Below are 21,613 nucleotides of genomic sequence, written 5' to 3'. Positions count from 1 at the left end.
AAATGAGATGAGCCTTCGGGTGAGAGACAGCGGTTTCACGTGAGTAATTGGTCGGTTTAAAACGTGTACATAAGTTCATCGTTGGTAAATAAGTGAAAACTGTTGAAAAGCTATGGTTTAAAAGTCACAAGTGAGACATCGTCTTCAAAAAGGATTGTTTTAGTGATGGCAAGAGTGAGCGCTCCTCTCGCCGTTAGACAACCTTCATTGAAGAAGAAGCTCAAGCTAGCAAGTGCAGAAACATGGTCTTAAACAAGTTGTTTGCTCTAAAACGTTTGAGCCGTGGGTAACTTTTGTCTTTTTGAGTATCTGTGTGTACAAAGCACTTAAATAGCAATCACAGATGTTCCTCAATTCTTACTTTGAATATGTAAACACGATGGTGTGATATTCGCACTTATGTGTTTTGGCTAGCCAAAGCGTTTAGCATATGAAATGTACATTTGTAGATCGTAATTGTACTTGGGTGTTACAGTTACTGCACGCACGGAAATGAAAGCACTAAAGCTACAAAAGTGAACCTTGTGTACAGAGTTTTATTTATTGGTTCCAACAGGTTGTAGAAAATATCAAAGACTGATACAGATAATGGAGTCATGCTAGATAATATCATCCAGAATATGAAAAAATTGGAATTTTCATCATAGGATGACAACAAATGAAGCTTTAAACATGCAACAAACACCATTATATATACATTAAATATAGCCAAGACACTGGAATCTGGATTTGTTGTATCTTCAAAAGCTATGGCGCTAGATCCAGAAGAAAACCGCCATTTTTGTCAATAATTACTGAACTAATATTGATATCATTATAAATCCCATTTCATGGTCACGGAATCTAAATATGTAGATAAAATAAATGTAGGACTAATACAGTATTTATGGTGTGAATCACAACATGGGGGGGAACTACGGCACTTGGCGGAGGTCTGCGCTCTGCGAGTGCTTTTCTAGTTGAGTGTGTAATGTTTGACGCCTTGTATTCCCACGGAGAAAGACATTCATACTGTCTACGTGACAGCTGTGCTTCGCTCCATACACTAATGTAACCCATGTAAACATGTTGTGCACTGGAAAACATCACATGCGCGCACTAATCAGGTGAACGTGGCAAAATCACCCTAAATGAAAGGCATCCATGTTGCTGTTCAGAGGCCACGTTGGAGCGGGTTCACCCCAGCTGTGACCGGTACTGTTCAGGTGGGTTCATTTAACACCGCAGAAGTCACTGCACTCAAGTTTTGCGCGACCGGGCAACGTGTCCTTACTGCGTTTTTAATTCTTTTTTTCACCTTCTCACTGTATGGAGATTAGTTGCAGCATATTTTTTGTTTTTCAAGTCTATGATGAAACTCCTAATAGGCTCCAGTGTCCCCAGTCTCTTTTTTTAATAATTACCAGACAAGCTTATCATTAACGTCAAGCTGCCGGGGTCTAATTGCGCAACCCCGATGTTCTCCACTGTTTGCCAAACACATTGACTCTGCTGGGAGCGCCTCACTTCTGCGTCACCGGTGGACGCACTGTTGGGGATTGGACCGGAGAGAAGCAACGGTCCAAAACAAACTCTCAGAGCAAAGCTGCCGGAGCAAATAGCAGCAGGATATCATACACGGCATTAATGCCATTGCCAAACATCTGGCAAATGACTTTTTTTTAGTCGATTAAATGGAACAGAGAGGAGGTGAATGGATAAATGGTTGTACGTACACTAAGATAAATGCAGTGGCTTTTTTCACAGGAAAAATAACCACTCAGTAGGTGACATATGTGATCAATTCAGTACTGACGTGCTTTTTAAACATTTCAGCTACAGCCATTTATGGACAATACAATTTACCTGTGAACTCATAGAAAACTTCCTCGCTCAAGTATCGCAACTTTTTGACGAGCAGGCACAAATAGGCCTGTCACAAACTCAAATTTCGCTGGTCGGTGATTGTGCTACAGATTGTCGTCGATAATATCGATTATCGACCATGTTTTCATGATTTTCACATGAGAGGTGTAATTCACATTTGAACCACTAGATGGTACTCAAGTGCGGTGTACCAGCGTGTGAGCCACATTAGCTAGAGCACAGACGTTTCCTGTCTGCATGTAGTTTAAAATGGATGCCGGATACGCCACATGACTGTACTGAATGTACTGTTGCATTTCTTTTGCAATGTAGCGAGCGACGCTGTCTGTGACCGCGCCGACCAAACGCCTCAGTCAGTGTTGGCTGTCGGGACGAAGGCTCCGGTAGTTTTTTTTCCCAGTTGAGAAAACTGTTGGTGTCGGTCGTCAGTGTTCATGCGCTCACCTTGTTCATTCTGTTTAAAACCCAAATATTCCCGCACTGCGGCTGTTGCGCTCGCCCTAGAAACCATCACTTCTGTGCCTTCGTTCATGCTAGCCTATGCTTTCTGACGAGGCTAATTTGGTGCTAGCACTCTGTTGTGTCCACTCGCTAGAGTGTCATCATCTCTTGATGGCAAAGGCAAAAAAGCATTCTGTCAGGTTGTTGAGCCGCATAAGCAAGGCCTCTGGCAGTGCACCATTGCTGCTGAGGCTGGATGCAGTCAGACGGTCATTTGAAACTTCTTCAAAGATCCTGTGGTGGACCTAAAACGAGCCGGAGAATCCGATTAGCTGTCCGTCAAGACACGGGACGACCCTCTGCCCAAATGAAGGTTGTTCCTGGTGCCGAGTGCAGTCCAATGACCATCAAACGGCGTCTGCGAAAGAAGGGTTTTAAGAACAAAAAACATTTTCAAAGGCCTCTTCTCCATCAACGCCGCAAAATTGCCGGGGCAGGGGTGCACCAAACATGGTGCATTGAAAGGTGGAAGAAAGTTTGATTCTCTGTTGAGAAAAAAATGTAACCTTGATGCTTCTGATGGCATGACAGGGAGATCCCACCTGAGATGTTTTCCACAAGGCACAGTCAAGGCGGCGCCATCTTCATCCTTCAATGGAACAATGGAGCTTCAGGTTGCGCAGGGGCGTCAAACGGCAGCGGGCTGTGTGGAGAGGTCGCAGGGGGCATCCGTCATGACTGATGACTCGTCTGTGCGGTGATGACTGGCTTTTTCATCAGGACAACGCTGCACTTCACAATGCCCGCCTGACAAAGGACTTCTTCCAGAGGAATAAGCTCACTCTTTTGGATCACCCTGCATGTTCCTATGATCTAAATCCAATGGAGAACATTTGGGGATGGATGGCAAGGGAAGTTTACAAAAATGGGCATCAGTTCCAGACAGTGGATGCCCTCCGTGAAGCCATCTTCACCACCTGGAGCAACATTCCCACGAGGCTCCTGGAAACCCCCTTGCATCGAGCGCGCACAAACCCATTTTTGAGGTGATTAACAAGAATGGCACAGCTACTCATCATTACTGAGCCCTTTTTTGAACATTTTATTTCGATTTTGGGGGGGTTGTTTTTTTTTTAGCTGTGGTCTTAAACTTTTGATCAGCTGATGGCCAGCCTGTTTCACTTTAATGCTTGCTGTCGGCGTAATCATTGAAAGAGAGGCGGGATCAAATGCGAGCAGTAAGTTTGAATGTCGGCACTTGTCGGTCCCTTTAACTATGAAACACATATTGGCAAAACTGAGGCGGGTGACGAAGTACATCAAAAAGTGTTGATTGTCTGTTGGTTAGATGGGAATGGAAGACAAGATGGCGACATGGAATTAGTCTGATCCAATATGAGCTGGGAGCCACAATGTCTACACCTTTAATCGTCCAATTTGCTATTAAATTGCTTTTTGGGATGAAAGTTCAAGCAGTTAAGTACAGGAGAAGGTCTACAGGTTGAACACACTCCATTCCGGAAGGCTGGTTGACTTCAAAAGCATTGTCCTGCATAGGAAATAAAGGAAATATAAATCCATCAATTCCATGGTCAAACTGTTGCCATCATAAAACCTTTACTAATTCTACACTTCACTAACATTTGAACTGTCCTGCAAGTGTCAAATGAACATTAACATTTTGATGTGTAAGAGGTGGACGTGCAGAGGGAGCTAGATGATTGGGACGTGAGTCTTCATACGATTAACACTAAACACGGCTGATTTGCGGTGCACATTCCGTTGCTCCTCTTACATCGCTGACCGTGTACACCACTTTTGTCACTTTTCGTGGCTTATACACCACGGCTATGTTGCAAAAAGTTCCTTTCGCGGTTGCACGGCTATCATCACACACGTACACACACACACTCCAACCGTCACACACACCGTCACAGAGAAACACAAAGCAAGCCAAAGGAAACGCAGATAGCACTGATTTAGGGAGTGAAACCTTGTTAGTCTCACAAGATAAGCCGACTTCTTGTGCAAACATCTGTTTGTTTTTGGGGGTTTTTACAAACTGTATAAATGCAATATAATCTTCATCATGCACAACAGTTAGCATATCGTAATAAAATAACGACAGTGTGGCTGCAGAGGAGGCACAGCCTCACCTGCCATCATGAAAAAGAAATAAATAATAATGAGAGCATAAATATTTGTCCACTGATCTGTTATAAATGTGTTCTCTACATGGTTCCAGTCATTTTTAACATTCTCTGAATGAGCGTTGTTGAATTTGCAAGCATCCTCAAGACTCTTCAAGCGAACTTTAACTTTGCCATGGTGACTTGTTTGTCCATCACTGATTATTCTGACACCAAGGTACTTTTAGTAGCCACTATGGCTGATGAGTTCAAATCGTGGGCATTCGTTGCATTCAGATGCACGCCACCGCAAATGCATATCTGGATGCAGTCGCAGAGAAAACAAAATTGCAGACTGCTTTGAGTGTCTATCATCAAGCACAGTAGCACCTTATTAATGCAGAAATGATGAGAGAGAAGATGACGAAGATTTGTGGTTAGCCCAAATCTTGATTTCCTGCTAACACCACTTCCAGCAACGTGCGCAAAGGAGTGAGAGTGGTTTACTCCTGACTAACTGCAATCTGCACGTAGGTGGTGTCTGTGCCCTCCTGCGAGATAAAGCTAAATGCGCACATTTGCAGTCAGAGTCAACAGATCAATGACTTTTACGCAATGGGATGGAGCCTGCTGGCTGCATAAATACAAGCGGTGAGCGACAGGAGGAAGCAAAAGCAGCAAAGTGGCAGCAGAAAAAGACAGATAGCAAGACGGCGGAAGCTCTTAGAAGACGTTTTAGCAAAGTAGTAGACTGAGTGCAAGATGCAAACAGTACGGCAGTGCTCAGCGTGTGCCAGCCGGGCCGCAGGAGGACTTTTGAGGTCGCAGGCAGATGTTTTGGTGCTGCAGAGCGACAAGAGCATCCCCAGGAGGGGAGCATCTTGCAGCCGCTTCCTCGGGTACAGTACATTTAACTACAACCTCCATGCTTACAAGCAATGAGAACCATGGCAACGCATGGTCACGTGGCGTCTTTTCACACTTTGCTCGCTCACTTTTTTTGTGTTTTTGTCCCCTAACAGCAGTTTCTTCATCAGCAGCAGAAAGGCCGCAAACAGGAACACGATGCAGTGGAAGGACGCTGCACACACGAGCACAGCGTCGTTGAGTTTGAGCCCGTCTATGCAGGTGAGTGAGCCTACGTTTATTTTGCTATACATTTGATCACGGCAAAGGTAACTTAAAGTGTTCCTGTATCTTCTTCTAGAGAGCAGAGCACCTTACTTACTGCTCCCTGATCAGAAGAGCGGCCTCTCTGGTCACCGACAGCACGAGCACCCTCCTCTCGCAGAGCACCATGGCTCTCATCGATGCCTCTGCCAGCTATACAAAGGTGACTTTTCAATCACACGTGGCAAGCTAATGACGTCCAGCACAAGAGCTCTAGTTGTTTGTGAGCAGGATTATCGCACAAAAGCCAGTTAAGTACGTTATTAAAGCTCCACATAGGCTGAATACGCCAACACATAACGCCAATCTTCTAGTGTGCCACAGCCCCGCCCCTTCTATGAAGTTACCAAATAGATGAATATGCTTCGATTATTGTGTTAATATTAGCCCATGTGTGCCTTTTGCAGAGGTAACGACTGCCTCTCTGACAAAATCTAAACTGAGCATTAGTATCTTTGTTGTGCCTAATGCTGCTCAATGAGTGTATTTATTGAAAAAAACTATTTACATTTTTATAAATATATACTGATGTAGTATATGACAATATATGGTCTATTTTTCAATATACTCCACACTGTGCACATATATTTTTAATATACAGTATATTTTAGAATATATATATGTTAGAATCTTTTTAAAATAGTATATATTTGAAAGTGTTTTTTAGAATTCAGAAACATTGTTGGAAGTTATATAATGCATAAATTTTACAACATCCATCCATCCATCCATCCATCTTCTATGCCGCTTATCCTAATTGGAATGTGGGAGGAAGCTGGAGTACCCGGAGAAAACCCTCGCACGCACCGGGACATATATCTTATTTAAATCTATTTGATATTGTATTAGTGTTATGAAACATACTCCATGGGTCCTCTAAATGGCTGTGAATGGCGCTAGTTTATGTGGCTGAGTTTGTGTAGAGTGTATAAATCATGCTTGTCTCTACTCAGGCTGTGCACACACGGATTGCCTTGCAGAGACGTTATCTGGTCTCACTGGGAAAGCTGAGCCCTGCCGAGGAAGATTCGCTCCAGCAGGCCATCTTCAGACAAAAGGCAGAGGTCAGTCTGGAAGCCAGTTTGACGCTATTTAGGACACACAACACCAGGAAATGGACTTGCAAATAGTATTCCTCTCATATTATGGTCTTGTTGCCCGATCTGCCCCAACAGGTCAGCGAGCAGCTCTCTGAATGTAAACGCTCGGAGACAACTTGGATCAAAGCGGTCAACTTGTGCAAAATGGCAGCGGAGGCGGCGTACGCTTCAGGAGCCGAGCAGGCGTCCATCACGCTAAGGGCCAACATCCAGCTGGCCCAATCCCATGTGGACGAGGCCCGGAAACTGTCAGCGGAGGCGGATAAGAAGCTGGCCGAGACCAAAGTAGAAGAGATCCAAAGGATGGCCGAGTACGCCTCCTCCTTGGAGGACTGCGGGGAACACCAGATCCATGAGGCTTATTTACGAGAGGACTAAGATGGAAGAATACGTCCATCTCGTAATCAAAGCAACAATATTTGCATTTTGGCTTCATATGAATGACAATATGTAATCCTTCTTGCATTGATCATTATTTAAGACTATTTATTTGATGAATAAATGCGTTTTGAGCTACGTGGTAAACAAAGAAGATAACCTGACTTTATTAAAATGATATGTGCTGTTATGTCATGAATGAAATACGCCTGTGACTTTGTGTTCTTGACTATCAAACATCTTGATGACATTTTGTGTAGTTTTCTTGAAATAAATCGTTAGTTTTGTACGTACCGTTTCCTCTTTTCATTGTTCAAATGTCATCATAAAAAATAAAAACGTCTGTATTTGAATGGAATGTCATTGACATGACGCTGTTTTGTTTGTTTGCTTGTACAGTCGTCAGCAGCAGCTAAGAGAGACTCAAAGGGGGACGTGATATTGTGTTGATGGTGACCCATGTGGATTTGAACGTGAAAGACCCCCTTGAAACTCATTAAAGGTAAAAGGTGCTCATAAAATATTCAAACAATCCTCTGTTGACTTAAGTTGCGGCTTGTTTTTCTCAGATGTAATGATGTCATGAGTAGACTTGTTAATAATTAAGTCCACTGCAAACAATTAGGAGCCAAATTGCATCAGTAATGATCCAAAGACTGTGTTGATGTTTATGTTGTTTGTACCACCGATTACGCACCCACAGATTTCATCAGGCGGCAGTGATAATGCAATATGTGGATTCATAAAACATCTTATGTTCTGCTGCATTCACCAACCACACCACTAGGCACACCTGCACAATCTAATAAGACAAAATACAATAAATAAAAGAAGTAAAAGACCTTTTATAATGTAACTTTGGTATAGTATGCAAACTAAGTTCAGTTTTGTCTGGTATTAATTTAGCTATATACAGAGTGGTTGCAATTTATCTGTATCATAAATGAGAGCAGTTGTTAACATATTGCACATCCCATATAACCAAATAAATGAACCAGAACCGCCAACTCATTCCAAGAAAATGTTCTTAAATAAAAGAATGTGCTCTTAATCGGTACAACATATTTGATTTCTGTTTTAAGATATACATTGTTAGTGTTGCATAAATAATATATTGTGGAAAAACGTTCGGATCACAAGAGGGCAGCAAACACCGGAAGTCTAACAGGAAATAATTGATGTGTTTGGGGAAGGCTTTATTGTGGCGGACCAACATGGCCGCACTCGGCAGGGGAACGGCATTCCTTCGTTTCTTACGGTAGGCGGGCGTGTTTAAATTAACATGACGTTTTATTTTTCTGCCACCGTGACGTATCAAAACAAAATACAAACAACAGTGTATTTTAGGAATAAAAAACGATCAATTAGACGTTTGTATTTGGCCGGAAAGTAAACCGGAAGTCATTGTAACTCCCGAGGGTTGACGCAATAGGTGCGCAATTGAAACTAAAACTGCAGTATAGCATAATTAAAAATGCAGACGTATCTCTACATAAGACCTTTAAAACTGTTGGTCTTGCTTTAGTTAGTTACTATTAAGGTAGACTAGTGAGCTGCCTATGACGTGTTTAAACGACAACGTTAGGTACACCTGCTCAAGCTAATGAGATTGAGCAGAGGCGTATCAGCAAATATGCTTTCACAAAGACAACAGAGCCCATAATTGACTGACACTGGCACAGATCGAATAATTTATGTAGTAACGTCATGTAGTATGAGGGATTTTATGCTAGTTATATGATGCCGCTCATACGATATTAGATTTGTGCAGGTGTACCAGATGTTGTGGCCAGTGAGCGTAAACTCTCTTGCAGGAACAATGCGCGCATACTGAGCAGGAGCGGCAAACCCGCAGGACACAAGGTGGGAAGATGGAGAAACACTGTATGCACAAGCGGCGCAGCTCTGGTTGTGGGCAGTGGCCTTTTGTGCGCTGTACCCTTCACTCAGGTAAGAGCAGCAGGTGTATTACAGCATTCCCCGCCCCCCCTTGTTTGTGAGTGGGATTGTTGGTTCTGTGCTGCAGGTTCAAAGTCTCTCTCACGAATCTCTGATCAGAAGAGCAGCCTCTCTGGTTACGGACAGTTCCAGCACGTTCCTCTCTCAGACCACTTTAGCGCTCATAGATGCCATCACGGAGTATTCTAAGGTGCGTTTCTAAACGTTACAAGTTTGATGAAAAAGATAAATGTCACTCTGGGAGTTCACCCGAATTTTTCGGGAAAAAATATGCCTCAAAAGTCCAACAAAACACATTGAAACTGTAAATATGCGTGACATCAGCAAATCTTGTGGGACTTCAGCTCAGCGATCATAATAACTCCATAAATGTGTTTTGATGGTTTTGTTACACCACCACAGAAGAGTACCGGGGATGGCTAAGAGGAAAAGTGTGACGATAACCACAGAGCTAGAAATTGAACTTACAGAGACAAAGGAAAGGGTTTGGATGTGCAACAATACAAGATGAGCAGTACAATTAATTCAAGATGGTGTGCATGTACAAGTCAGTGTTAACCAAGAAGACACTAACGTAAATAGAAATGAGCTAACATCGTACGGCCCATGACTATTATGAACATGCAAGGTTTCCACTAGGACTTTTTGAAGCTGTGGTGGTGGGCTGCATGGGAGGCAGACTGCCACCGCTGCTGCGTCTCTGTGGCAGGATTTTTTTAATGTTTAAATTTACTGTAAAAATGTCAGCATTAGAGTCATTTTCACAGGCTTGAACAACAAATGCATTAATTCACTTTAAATGCCTTTCTCTTGGCCTTTTCTTCCACTCCTTGTTTGTCAAGTGCCAACAGCGCAGACAGGTCAATTCCTGTGCATGTTTTACAAAAGAAATGTAGTGAAACGTTTTTATGATATTTGATATATTTTATTTCAAATAAATTGTGGTCAATATGTAAATAACAGGCTATGTATGTATCTGTATTGCTACTTTTGTCTCAAAGATCTACCATCTACTACAAACATAGACAATATATATTTATTTATTTTACTTATACATATGAGTATTTATGTACATTGTACATGTACATCAGGGGTGCACACAGTCAAAATGATCTACCTCTTACTATAGAACATGTCGCATACACAAAATGTAATCGGTAAACTTTGCAACTACTATACTAAATAAGTTTCAAAGTTTACAGGTCATCCAAATAGTTGATATGGTTCAGTAATTCACAATTCAAATCAATATGGCAATGAAGGTAATTACTAGGGATGCTCTGATCAGGTTTTTATGCTGCCAATGCCGATCATCCACGTGTGAAATCGGCTGACACCTATCATAGATTGGGTGTAAATTTTAAAATTAAAAGCATTGATTTTCATAGCTTATTTCAAGCCAAACAAAACAAATATGCTTGTTTTACCCGAACAATAACAAGATGCTGGTATCCCCAACTCACACTTTGTATTTCACAATGCATTTCTTCCTAGTGTTCTCACATTATGAACTGAAAACCTGAACGAAAAGCAGGCTTGCAGGCGCCTCGTGGTCGTGGGGGGGCTTCCTGGTGACCGCTGAGCATGTGATATGAAAGGGGAGCCATCGAATTTAGACAAAAACTTATTTCAAGATTCAAGAGTTTTCTTGTCATATGCACAGTAAAACAGCAGTTCAACTATGCAATGAAATTCTTATTCTGTTCATTCTCACAAGAAAAGAAAGAAAACACAAGAAAGAATAAGAACATAAGAAACATAAATACCAATAAATAAAGCAACAACAACAGAAGAGACATTAATACAAATAAATAAATAAATAAATAAAGGTGCTATGAGAGTGTGTGCGTGTGTTGCGTGCGGCGTGTGTGAGTGCTTCGTTGAGAAGCCTGATGGCCTGTGGGTAAAAGCTGTTTGCCAGCCTTGTGGTCCTGGACTTCAAACTCCTGTAGCGTCTGCCTGACGGTAGGAGTGTGAATAATGAGTGTTGTGGATGTGTGCTGTCCTTGATGAGGTTGTGTGTTCTTCGTAGGACTCTAGTTTTATAAATGTCTTGCAGTGAGGGGAGGGCTGCCCCAACAATGTTCTGTGAGGTCTTGATCACCCGCTGGAGTGCCTTCCTATCACGTGTTGTACAGTTACCGTACCAAACAGTGATGGAGGCGGTAAGGACACTTTCCATAGTGCATCTGTAGAAGCAACTCAGGATTGTGGTGGACATGCCAAATTTCCTCAGTCTTCTCAGGAAGTACAGTCTCCTTTGGGACTTCTTCAGAATTTGTTGGGTGTTGTGAGACCAGGTGAGGTCCTCGCTGATGTGTGTGCCAAGGAACTTGAAGGTTTTCACCCTCTCCACCTCAGTCTCATCAATAAACAGGGGTCTATGCGGCTCCTTTTCCCTTGTTCTTGGGTCGATGATCATCTCTTTAGTCTTATCTGTATTGAGAAGGAGATTGTTATCACGACACCAAGCTATGAGGTCCGCCACCTCTCTTCTGTATGATGTTTCAACACCACCAGTGATCAGGCCGATGACTGTAGTGTCATCCGCAAATTTAATGATGCTGGTGTTGTTCTGGGAGGCCACGCAATCGTAGGTGAAGAGCGTGTAGAGGAGCGGAGTCAGCACACACCCCTGTGGGGTCCCAGTGCTCACAATTCTTGAGCTGGATGTGCGATTGTGGACTCTGACTGACTGGGGCCTGCCTGTTAGAAAGTTAAACACCCAGTTACAGAGGGAGGGTGACAGGTCAAGTGTGAGGAGCTTATTTGTGAGTTTGTGGAGCTGACTGTATTAAAAGCAGAGCTATTGTCTATAAATAGGATACTGACATATGTGTCCTGGCCCTGTAGGTGAGAAAGGGCTGTGTGGATGGCAGTGTTGACTGCATCATCCGTGGACCGGTTCTGGCGATATGCAAACTGTAGAGGGTCCACAGTTGCCGGGATGTTCTTTTTGATGTGGGTCATGACTATTCTTTCAAAGCACTTCATTACAATAGGAGTGAGTGCTATAGGGCGATAGTCATTCAAGCAGGTCACGTTGCTCTTCTTGGGTACGGGCACTATGGTGGTGGACTTAAAGCAGGTCGGTACAGATGCTTGTGCAAGCGACAGGTTAAATATGTCAGCAAGCACATCAGCTAGCTCTGATGAGCAAACCCGAAGTGCACGTCCTGAGATGTTGTCTGGGCCTGCTGCTTTTCGTGGGTTTGTTTTGACTTACTTTTTCAAAATCACTGGTGAAACTTAGAGGATCGGGCGCCTTCTTAAGGAGACTTTGGATGCAAGACCGATATGACCAACCTCTTCACACGGGAAACCCGCACGGGACGGCAAAAAGTCCAGTAGCTTTAACAGAAAGGAGCGAGCCGTGTCTGGTTTAAATGTTTAATTGAGCACCTGGAAGCTCGCTATGTTATGCCTAGCTGCCACTACAATGTGGATGAAACTATACCCCACATGCATAAAGAAGTCAACGGGCATGTTTTCCCTCATACTGTTGCTGACCCTAAAACCGAGGTCGTAGTGAAGTGTGATTGTATTACCGTTACACCATGAATATCCAGTTGACCATCATGCCACCCACTATGATGACCAGGAAGTCATCGGACTGAACTCTGCTTGTTTGCTGACAGGCTGTGCACACGCTCATAGCGCTCCAAAAACGCTACCTGGCCTCGCTGGGAAAACTGAGCCAAGCGGAGGAAGACTCCATCTGGCAGGTGATGCTCGGCCAGCGAGCAGAGGTGAGTCAACGTTCATCTTTGGTTTCTCCTGCCGCGTATCCTTGCGGTTGATACGACCTTTCACCCCAGCAGAAAATAGTTTATTCTCTGCCGTGATAGGTCAATGACAGACAAGAAGAATGCAAGCGTTTCGAGTCAGTCTGGGTCAGCGCCCTCAAGCTGTGTGAAACGTCAGCCGAGGCGGCCTACGCTTCAGGTGTGCAAAAGCAACCATGATGGTTTGTGCGTGCATTTTCACACTGCTGTGTAGTAGAAAACATCCCGCTTGCAACTTCTAAACGGCCCGTTTGGTGCCACTCGATGGATTTATGCTTGAAACTAAACTGAGAAGACAGACACGGGTGACGTTATATTATATGTTTGCACTTGTAGGGGCTGAGCATGCATCCATCACCATGCAGAACAACATCCAGGTGGCCCGCTCCCAAGTTGGGGAGGTGGAGAAAGTCTCAAAAGACGCGGAGAAGAAGTTGGCTGAGGCAAAGGTGCTGGAGGTGGAGGCCATGACTCAGCACGCCGCAACACTGGAGAAGAGTAACAATGAGGAAGACGTGCCCGAGGCTTACCTCAGAGAGGACTAAGGCGCCAAGTAGAACCATCGGTCTTGTCATGATTATCCCCACAAAATTGTTTTGATTGATTGTTTGACAATTCAAGTGTTATGTCTTCAGAAATGGCGCAAAAGAAGTCAAGCAGTACTTCCACTACAGAGGATGGTTAGGGAAAACGTTGCTGGAAGGGTGGTTGGTGCCTGGGCCAAGGAGGATTTCTTCCATGGCCTTTACACCACATGTGTATAATCAAACATACAATCAAATCAACAATCATCTTCTTGGCCTTGGCAAAGGAGTGCAATATTGAGGGGGTGTCTGAGTCAAATGTGTATTTCCTGTGATCACATTTTTTTTTTGTTGTTTTGCCAAAATAAAAGCACATTGTGTGTACTTTTGCATAACAGAAAGGAAGGTTCACAATGTTGTTCCAGGGGTGCACAAGTGGCAGCTTTTAGAAACTGTGCTAAAAATGAAGCTGCTTCGGTTTTCCAAAACAAGGTTTAAAAACAGCACAGAACTGTGCAGTCTAAATACTGTATGATCCACAACTTCTTTTTGTAGAAGATTTGGGAACAAAATGTTTCCTGTGGTCAGGGAAACACATTATTTTCCTGAAACTGCCTCTTAACACTCCTGGACGCCACGGAGAGCAGTCATTTCCATGTGTTGCTTTCTAGAAAGATGCTGGTGTCTTGAGAGTTTCTTCTAAAACGGTGGTTTCACTTACTTGTTTGTATTTTCTAAACTCTCACACTCTCGACAGCCTTCCCTTTCACTACAAATTAGCCGTGTCCTCGTCTTTGGCAGGTCTTCACTCCAGCTGTGATCTCATATTTCATCTTTCCCTTTAACCCACACTGACAGAAATAAGCAACAAAAAACAAAAGCAACCTTAAGCTTTTGTGAATTGTTAATTAGGAAACTCATATATAACGGCACAAAATATCCATTCAAATTAGTCTTCTTTGTAACGTAGTAACAAGCTAATATGGATTTCACCTATTTCTACATACAATCACTCATAATGAACAATTAAAATGACATAATTTTGCATGTGCAGTTACACACCAGAAAAGCTACGCAACCATTAATATTCACTGTACGTGTGCAATTTTTAAATGATGTAAGTTGTTACAGTATTCAATGACATCCATTCATCCATCTTCTACCGCTTATCCGAGATAGGGTCGCGGGGGCAGCAGTCCAAGCAGGGAGGTCCAGATTTTCCTTTCCCCGGCCACTTCGTCCAGCTCCTCTCGGCGGATCCCGAGGCGTTCCCAGACCAGTTGGGAGACAGTTAGAGTCTCTCCAACGTGTTCTGGGTCTTTGGCGAGGCCTTCTACCGGTCGGACTTGCCCTGAACACCTCCCAAGGGAGGCGTCCAGGAGGCATCCTGACCAGATGCCCAAGCCACCTCATCTGGATCCTCTCAATGTGGAAGAGTAGCGGTTATACTCCAAGTCTCTCCTGGATGACAGTGCTTCTCACCTTATTTCTAAGGGAGAGCCCAGCCACCCTACGGAGAACACTCATTTCGGCTGCTTGTACCCGCGATCTTGTCCTTTCGGTCACTACCCAAAGCTCATGATCATCGATGAGGGTAGGAACGTACAGTAGATTGACCGGTAAATTGAGAGCTTTGCCTTTTGGCTTATCTTCACCACAACAGACCGATGTAGAGTCCGCATCACTGCAGATGCCGCACCAATTCGCTTGTCAATCTGGCGTTTCATCCTTCCCTCACTCGTGAACAAGACCCCGAGGTACCTAAACTCCTCCGCTTGGGGCAGGATCTCATCCCTGACCCGGAGATGGCACTTTACCCTTTTTTTGGGAGAGAACCATGGACTGACTTGGAGGTGCTGATTCTCATCCCGGCCGCTTCACACTCAGCTGCAAACCGATCCAGTGAGAGTTGAAGGTCTCGGCTCGATGAAGCCAGCAGGACCACATCATCTGCAAAAAGCAGAGACCCAATCCTGCAGGCACCAAACTGGAACCCTTCAACGCCCCGGCTGTGCCTAGAAATTCTGTCCATAAAAGTACTCAACAGAATCGGTGACAAAGGGCAACTCTGGTGGGATCCAACCCTCACTGGAAACGGGTCCGACTTATTGCCAGCAATGCGAACCAAACTCTGAGATCCGTCATACAGGGAACGAACAGTGTGAATTAGGTTGTCCGGTACTCCCCACAGGATTCCTCGAGGAACACGGTCGAATGCCTTCTCCAAGTCCACAAAACACATGTAGACTGGTCGGGCAAACTCCCATGCACCCTCAAGGACCCTGCTGAGAGTGTAGAGCTCAACCAAGACACGCCCACAGCATCCAGGGCCTTAAGAAACTCCGGGTGGATCTCATTCAGCCCCGGGGCCCTGCCACCGAGGAGCTTTTTGGCCACCTCAGCCCCAGAGATAGGACAACCCACAGTGCCCAGACACCTGCTTCCTCATTGGAAGACGTGTCAGTGGGATTGGTCTTCCAAGTATTCCTTCCACCAGTCCACCACATCTCGAGTCGAGGTCAGCAGCACACCATCCCCACCATACACGGTGTTGATTGGGGACTGCTTGCCAGTGTTACCTGTTGTTTTGCAATGACGGAAATCACAAAAGGAAGAATCCCGCCAAACGCACACCGGAAGTGACGGAATACGTAAGGAGAGAGCGACAAAATAAAACATTATGTTTAGACAGTTCGAGAAAAACGGGAAACATGATAAAAAATAAATAGAGAAGTATAAATCTATCATGTGAAAACGTGACTATATAATTTATTTCACGGGTTGGCAACAATTTCAAGCCACTGCAACTCGATGAAGCTCAACGTTTATGCTTTAAAAAGTGATGCTTTGTGGACTTTCTGCCACCAGATGGCAATGTAGGTACACATTTCCGCTGCTGTCATTCACTGGACCCTTATTTAGGAATATCAGTGGCGTGCAGCACCACATATGCTACTTTATGTTGTATACCCGTGTTCATTAATCCTCGTATCTCTCTCAAGCACTCACCCATCTTATAATATTGCCCACACACACTTTAATGGCATGACTCTGCAAGACAAAGTGCACGTCTAATTGTCTGCGCATTAGCCTTCCAAAGGTCACTTGTATACTGCAGAGGAAGCTCATTAAGGGGACAATCTACTGCATGTGGATCTGCAAACATAAGCACCTAGGTGAGCTCTTCCCGCTCTTGATGGGTCCAGCATTGGCGGGAAGGTGCGATTGTGGCTCATAGAGGCGGAGGGGGTGGGAGAAGTTGAACATGCAGGCCCTGGCTGACCGGTGTGACTAGTCAGGAATGTTGTGTTTTAACAAAGACTGTTTTCACAGACTGTAAAGCCAAATGTCTCAGACACTCTGTGTGGATGTGCAGCCACCGGTCACAGCGGAAGGACGGTGCACCCGACCTGGCCACGTGTGTACAACGGAAGAAAAGAACAGGGTCACTATATTTTTTGCGTCATAAAATCCTCACGTGAGGGAGGTGCAATCACAAAGGTCGCGGGACATAAACGCTCATAAACAGTTTATTGCGGCAGCCGAGCGTTGGTATGGCACCTTGAAAGCGCACACACAAAAACAACTACGATAAAGTGAAACCACTCACCTTTTCAAGACTGCCAACAGGCATGAAGAGGTAACAGGAAGGCGTTTTACGGGTATTGTGTTTTGTTGTGTATGTTGGCATCAATTGATGGTGTCTATATCCGTGATATGTCATCACTTCTAAAGCTCATGCTGTTGTTCCATAGCTGGTTCTATGGTTATCATCACACGTTATCTATTTGCCACAATGATTGCCCATACTGTTGCAGTGAGCTGTATTTCTGATTCTATGGTTATCATCACACTTGACTTCTTTGCCACCATCGCTGCTCATATTGTTGCAATGAGTTCCATTTCTGATTCCGTGGTTAACGTCAAACTTTACCTTGCTACCCTTCCGTGGTGGCAACCAAAAGGCACTTGCAAAGTTGTACGGCACATTCTCATTCCATGTTTATGGAGGATCCGTGGTGTGTTCACGTTCTCTACGTAGACGCTGTATACAGCCGAAATGAACGGCGTTAATAAGCTTGTGTGTTATGAACACTATTATCATCTGAGACGTTAATGAGCTGTGCTGCCATGTAAAGCCACCCAAGAGGGAGTGTGGATTGATTGTTGGAAAGGGCACCATTTCCCACCTTAGGATTTATTTATGCTGGCTCGGGATATAAATAAAGCACCAGAGGGTGTAAAGGCAGGGGGTATACTGTGCAGTAGATAGTGTGCTAACATGCTTGAATCACACTGAAGTCCTGGAATACGGAGCACGCAAAGAGGACTTGACAACACACTATGAAGGAGACACAGACCCACAATAATGTCTCAACATGAGCAAAGCTTGCTGAAAGGAGCACTTCTGCTTAGATGAATAAACATACCTGTACTTGCCTCAAAGCGCTGACAAGCAGTGTAGTCAACACATGATCTTTAGTACTGTAAATGATTATGTATTAAGCAATGATAAAGTATTAAGCAGTGTAAAGTTTATATGTGTTTCCCATGGGGGGGAAACACTTTCGGGAAGTGACCTCCAATGGTTTTATATTAACTTTCACTTCCTTGTTTATGCTATTTGTACACCGATCACTCAATGATGCTCCTTGACAACACCCGAGAGACTTGCTGAACACACACAATATTTTGCCTTTTAAAATCATTCCCACAAGATTAACAAAGTGGACCCCCGCAGAAAAATCAGCTGCTTATTTTCTCCACCCATTGTTTTGCCTGAATGGCACGTAACACATCTCCACTAATCTGATTAGAGGAGATTTAATCTGGAATAATACTGTTATATTGTTGTTGAATTGTCACATGCCGTAAATGCTTTAATTTTAGCCTGTCTATTTACCCAAACCTCAAAGAGGACAGTGCATAACGTTAATAATGATTTGGAGTGCATGAGAAAGTGGGAAGGAAAATGTAGAGCTCTCTTTGACCACATACTTATTTATTCATGTTGTAATAGTGGAACCGCCTAGTGGCCAAAACTACACACTGTAACCACGAGACCATTTTAGAATATAAACAAAGCAAGTTGGTTGCTGACTGAGAAAGTGATTGGAGTGAGGTTACTGCATGCATGCTGCCTAAACACGCTGCAGAGAATTCAAACAGAAAGTAAAAACACTGTGAGAGAAGAAGTCTGGACCATTTTGGACCATAAACTAACCAAGTTTGTTGTCTAGTGTACTTTTTGGCTGGAGAGTGAATGGAATCAGGTTCCCCAACTAATTTGCTGCCTCAACGGGCTGCCAAAGAATTAAAACAGAAGGTAAACACTGTAAGATAATTTTTTAAAACCATTTTCTGTTATAAAATAAGCAACTTTGTTGTTAACCAATATAAAGTCATAAGAGTGAGGTTGCCCAATGAGTTTACTCCCTAAACGGGCTGCAAAAACATTCAAAACAGAAGGTAAAAACACTGTGAGAGAAGACGTCATGGCACATTTTGAACCATAGACTAACCAAGTTTGTTGTCTAGTATTGTACAATTTGGCTGAATGAGGTTCCTCAACTAATTCACTGCCTAAACGGGCTGCCAAAATTTTCAAAACAGAAATTAAAGACTGAGAGAAGAAGTCTGGACCATTTTGAACCATAAACTAACCAGGTTTGTTGTCTCGTGTTGTACTTTTTGGCTGGAAAGTGAATGGAATGAGGTTCCCCAACTAGTTTACTGCCTAAACGGGCTGCCAAAGAATTCAAAACAGAAAGTAAACACTGTAAGATTAACATTTTTACCATATTCTGTTATGAAATAAGCATGTTTGTTGTTGACCAATAGAGAGTTAAGAGAGTGAGGTTCCCCAACTAGTTTACTGCCTAAACGGGCTGCCAAGGAATTCAAAACAGAAAGTAAAAACACTGTGAGAAGACGTCATGGCACATTTTGGACCACAGACTAAGTTTGTTGTCTAGTATGGTACAGTTTGGCTGGAAAGTGATTGGAATGAGGCTCAAAACAGAAAGTAAACTCTATAAGAGCAACATTGTGACCATAATCTACAAGTTCAATGGAGGACAGGAGGAAGCCAAAGTATTTGTTGTCAAAGTCAACAAGGAACTGGACAAATACTGAAGATGACTCTCTCAAAAAAAAACCTTTAACAATATTAAGAAATACATTTCATTGACTAATTACCACCAAAAAGCTTTTGCTCAATTTATAGTTAAATTACTTAGAATTATGCAATTCAGTCAACATTTTTACTCCAGTATTTATACATTCATCCTCCATGTGTTTGATTTACTTGCCTTATTTAATGTCTCCACTTATTCTAACTTATTCCAACAATTTATGTCCATTTTTATCACTTCCATTGAATTTTAATCTTATTTTTCAAGGATTATTCCTCACTTTTTCATACAGTTTCCAGTGTTAAGACCTCAAAAGAGAAAGTAACGGCTGAAAGAGTGAAGTTTGGACTATGTTGGACAATGAACTTTGTATAATACAGTACATTTTGGTTGGAAAGTGAATGGAGTGACGTTCCCATAGTAAACGAGCTGTCAAGACCTCCAAACAGAACGTAAAAACGCTGTAAAAGGTGAAGTGTGGGCCTCTGGAAGATAAATGAACCAATTTAGTTGTACACCGTCATGCCAAATATGACCTATTGCCGTGAGCATCGTCAGCGCGGTCTGATTGAACTGAGTAAGTGCTGTGATCTTCATTGTAACATCAGCGCCTTTATCTCAACTTTGATCACTTTGTAGCCAAAGAGTCCACTCTCCTTGCAGTGCAGAGGAGAGTCACAAACCAAGTGGTACAGCCCATGTGGAGGCAGGAAGCCTGGGAGCGAGAGGCAGGCAGTCAGTCAGTCTTGGTGGGACACTCACACACGCCACACAGTCCAGTCTACGGAGCCATGGAGAGAGTACAGTCGCTCCGACTGCGACTTTTCACAGCGCTCCTCATCTTTTACGGACTCCCCGGTGAGTTGTTGAGTTGAACCTCTTTGCTTATGAAGTTGTTGTTGGTTTTTTTTTGACAGAAGTTCTATGCTTTCCTTCGCAACCCTCGCGTTAGACCGGCGAGTCGTGGCTGCTAGCTTGCGTTGAAGCTAACGTAACAGTCTGTCTTCACTTTAGCTGCCTCGCTCCTTTAACGATCGTTATCATCATCACCACCTCCACGTTAACTTGGATCCCTTTTACCAAACTTTCTCGGCGCATTCGTTCGGCTCTTCTCCTATCTCCCAAGGATGCCACATTTCTTATTTTTTGCAGCAGGGTATCCAACCACCGGGACGCGGTCCCGTCTCGTTAGTGGGCGGGGCCAAACCGGCCGCAAAAACATTCAGACAGAAAATACACCATATAATAATATAAACTTTTATTTCATAATATTTATTTTTTGTAAATAGCTTAAGCCAAATGAAATGTAAGCATGTATGAATTTTGGAAATGATTAGTAGTTTCTTGTAGTGCAGCTCGTTTTTTACTGGCCTCAGCATATTCTGAAAATATCATTTATTATGGATAAAATATATTAGTTTCTATGAAGTTTGTTCTTATATTAAAAGTTAAAAGAGGCTATGCAAAACGTTCATCTTATTAAAAATATGATTGAGCAAAACATGATTTTGTCGCTTCCAGGCGTGCTAATGTGCCAAATCCCTTTTTGTGTTGTGTGCGATGGGAAGTTCATTGTTCAGTCATTTTGTATTCAAGTGAAAAGGAACTCTCTGTTTGCAGACATTCCCATGCTGACCACTACCAAAACAAGACTGCAAAATATGATTTTGTTGCTCTTAGGCATCTCATGTGGCAAATCCCTTTCTGCTTTGTTGACACTTCCTTCACTTGTGTAAGGATTTTCGGTGCTGACCGCTACCAAAACAACACCCACCAGCGAAATGGAAGGTTAAAAACACGCTGCACCCTGTCACTTTCGCACTTCGAACCGCGCCATAGTCTCCCTGGAAAACCCACAGTGGTGAATCGGTGTTCATTGTGTGTGTTTTCATGTGATACTTTGCTTTCTGTGTTTTACAAGTCGGTACGTGACCGTAGCATTAGATGACCATTGCCTGTTTGTCAGAAATGAGTGAGAAACCACCCGGTTGGGGACAACTGTTTCAGCGTAAGTAGTGTCCACCCAGAGACTGATGCTTTCTCTCTCTCAAACAACCAGAGAAAATGGACAAAAATGGGTGTAAAAGATGATGTGTTGCCACTTTGAATGCTGGGATGCAGATGGTC

The 21,613-nt window shown here is 43.4% G+C and overlaps 3 protein-coding genes across 4 annotated transcripts in view; all 3 read left to right on the top strand.

Moving 5' to 3' along the window:
- Positions 1-5,085: 5,085 nt before the first annotated feature.
- On the top strand, positions 5,086-7,567 carry LOC129191256 (diablo IAP-binding mitochondrial protein-like). Of its 2 annotated transcripts, none has more exons than XM_054794447.1 (5): positions 5,086-5,335; positions 5,462-5,564; positions 5,644-5,769; positions 6,560-6,670; positions 6,782-7,567. In XM_054794447.1, the coding sequence occupies exons 1-5, from the start codon at positions 5,199-5,201 to the stop codon at positions 7,082-7,084; spliced, it is 780 nt and encodes a 259-aa protein (XP_054650422.1). In that variant the 5' UTR covers positions 5,086-5,198; the 3' UTR covers positions 7,085-7,567. The 2 variants fall into 2 exon arrangements, with proteins under 2 accessions (XP_054650422.1, XP_054650421.1); XM_054794446.1 differs by having other exon boundaries at positions 5,088-5,335; positions 5,459-5,564; positions 6,782-7,558.
- Positions 7,568-8,220: 653 nt separating this feature from the next.
- LOC129191164 (diablo IAP-binding mitochondrial protein-like) lies at positions 8,221-14,005 on the top strand. The gene is made up of 6 exons (XM_054794248.1): positions 8,221-8,342; positions 8,899-9,034; positions 9,111-9,233; positions 12,682-12,792; positions 12,892-12,988; positions 13,165-14,005. The coding sequence occupies exons 1-6, from the start codon at positions 8,263-8,265 to the stop codon at positions 13,371-13,373; spliced, it is 756 nt and encodes a 251-aa protein (XP_054650223.1). The 5' UTR covers positions 8,221-8,262; the 3' UTR covers positions 13,374-14,005.
- A 6,106-nt stretch (positions 14,006-20,111) lies between these two features.
- Positions 20,112-21,613, top strand: part of nectin3a (nectin cell adhesion molecule 3a) — a 42,588-nt gene continuing 41,086 nt past the window's right edge. The window contains exon 1 of the mRNA XM_054795237.1: positions 20,112-20,344. Within this exon, the coding sequence (XP_054651212.1) occupies positions 20,185-20,344 (160 nt within the window). The 5' untranslated portion in view covers positions 20,112-20,184. The remainder of the gene's footprint in view (positions 20,345-21,613) is intronic.

This window comes from Dunckerocampus dactyliophorus, chromosome 12, assembly GCF_027744805.1.
Source record: "Dunckerocampus dactyliophorus isolate RoL2022-P2 chromosome 12, RoL_Ddac_1.1, whole genome shotgun sequence".
In the NCBI taxonomy this organism is placed as follows: Eukaryota; Metazoa; Chordata; class Actinopteri; order Syngnathiformes; family Syngnathidae; genus Dunckerocampus; species Dunckerocampus dactyliophorus.
The sequence above is the reverse complement of the archived record's forward strand: the minus strand, read 5'-3'. Positions and strand labels throughout refer to the sequence as shown.

Excerpts from the sequence above, each read along its gene's own strand:
- LOC129191164 (XM_054794248.1), top strand. The coding sequence starts at position 8,263 with ATGTGTTTGGGGAAGGCTTTATTGTGGCGGACCAACATGGCCGCACTC. Across the intron at positions 9,035-9,110 it reads GCGCTGTACCCTTCACTCAG|GTTCAAAGTCTCTCTCACGA; the intron begins GTAAGAGCAGCA and ends TCTGTGCTGCAG. Across the intron at positions 12,989-13,164 it reads CGAGGCGGCCTACGCTTCAG|GGGCTGAGCATGCATCCATC; the intron begins GTGTGCAAAAGC and ends TTGCACTTGTAG.
- LOC129191256 (XM_054794446.1), top strand. The coding sequence starts at position 5,199 with ATGCAAACAGTACGGCAGTGCTCAGCGTGTGCCAGCCGGGCCGCAGGA. Across the intron at positions 5,336-5,458 it reads TCTTGCAGCCGCTTCCTCGG|CAGTTTCTTCATCAGCAGCA; the intron begins GTACAGTACATT and ends GTCCCCTAACAG. Across the intron at positions 5,770-6,559 it reads CCTCTGCCAGCTATACAAAG|GCTGTGCACACACGGATTGC; the intron begins GTGACTTTTCAA and ends GTCTCTACTCAG.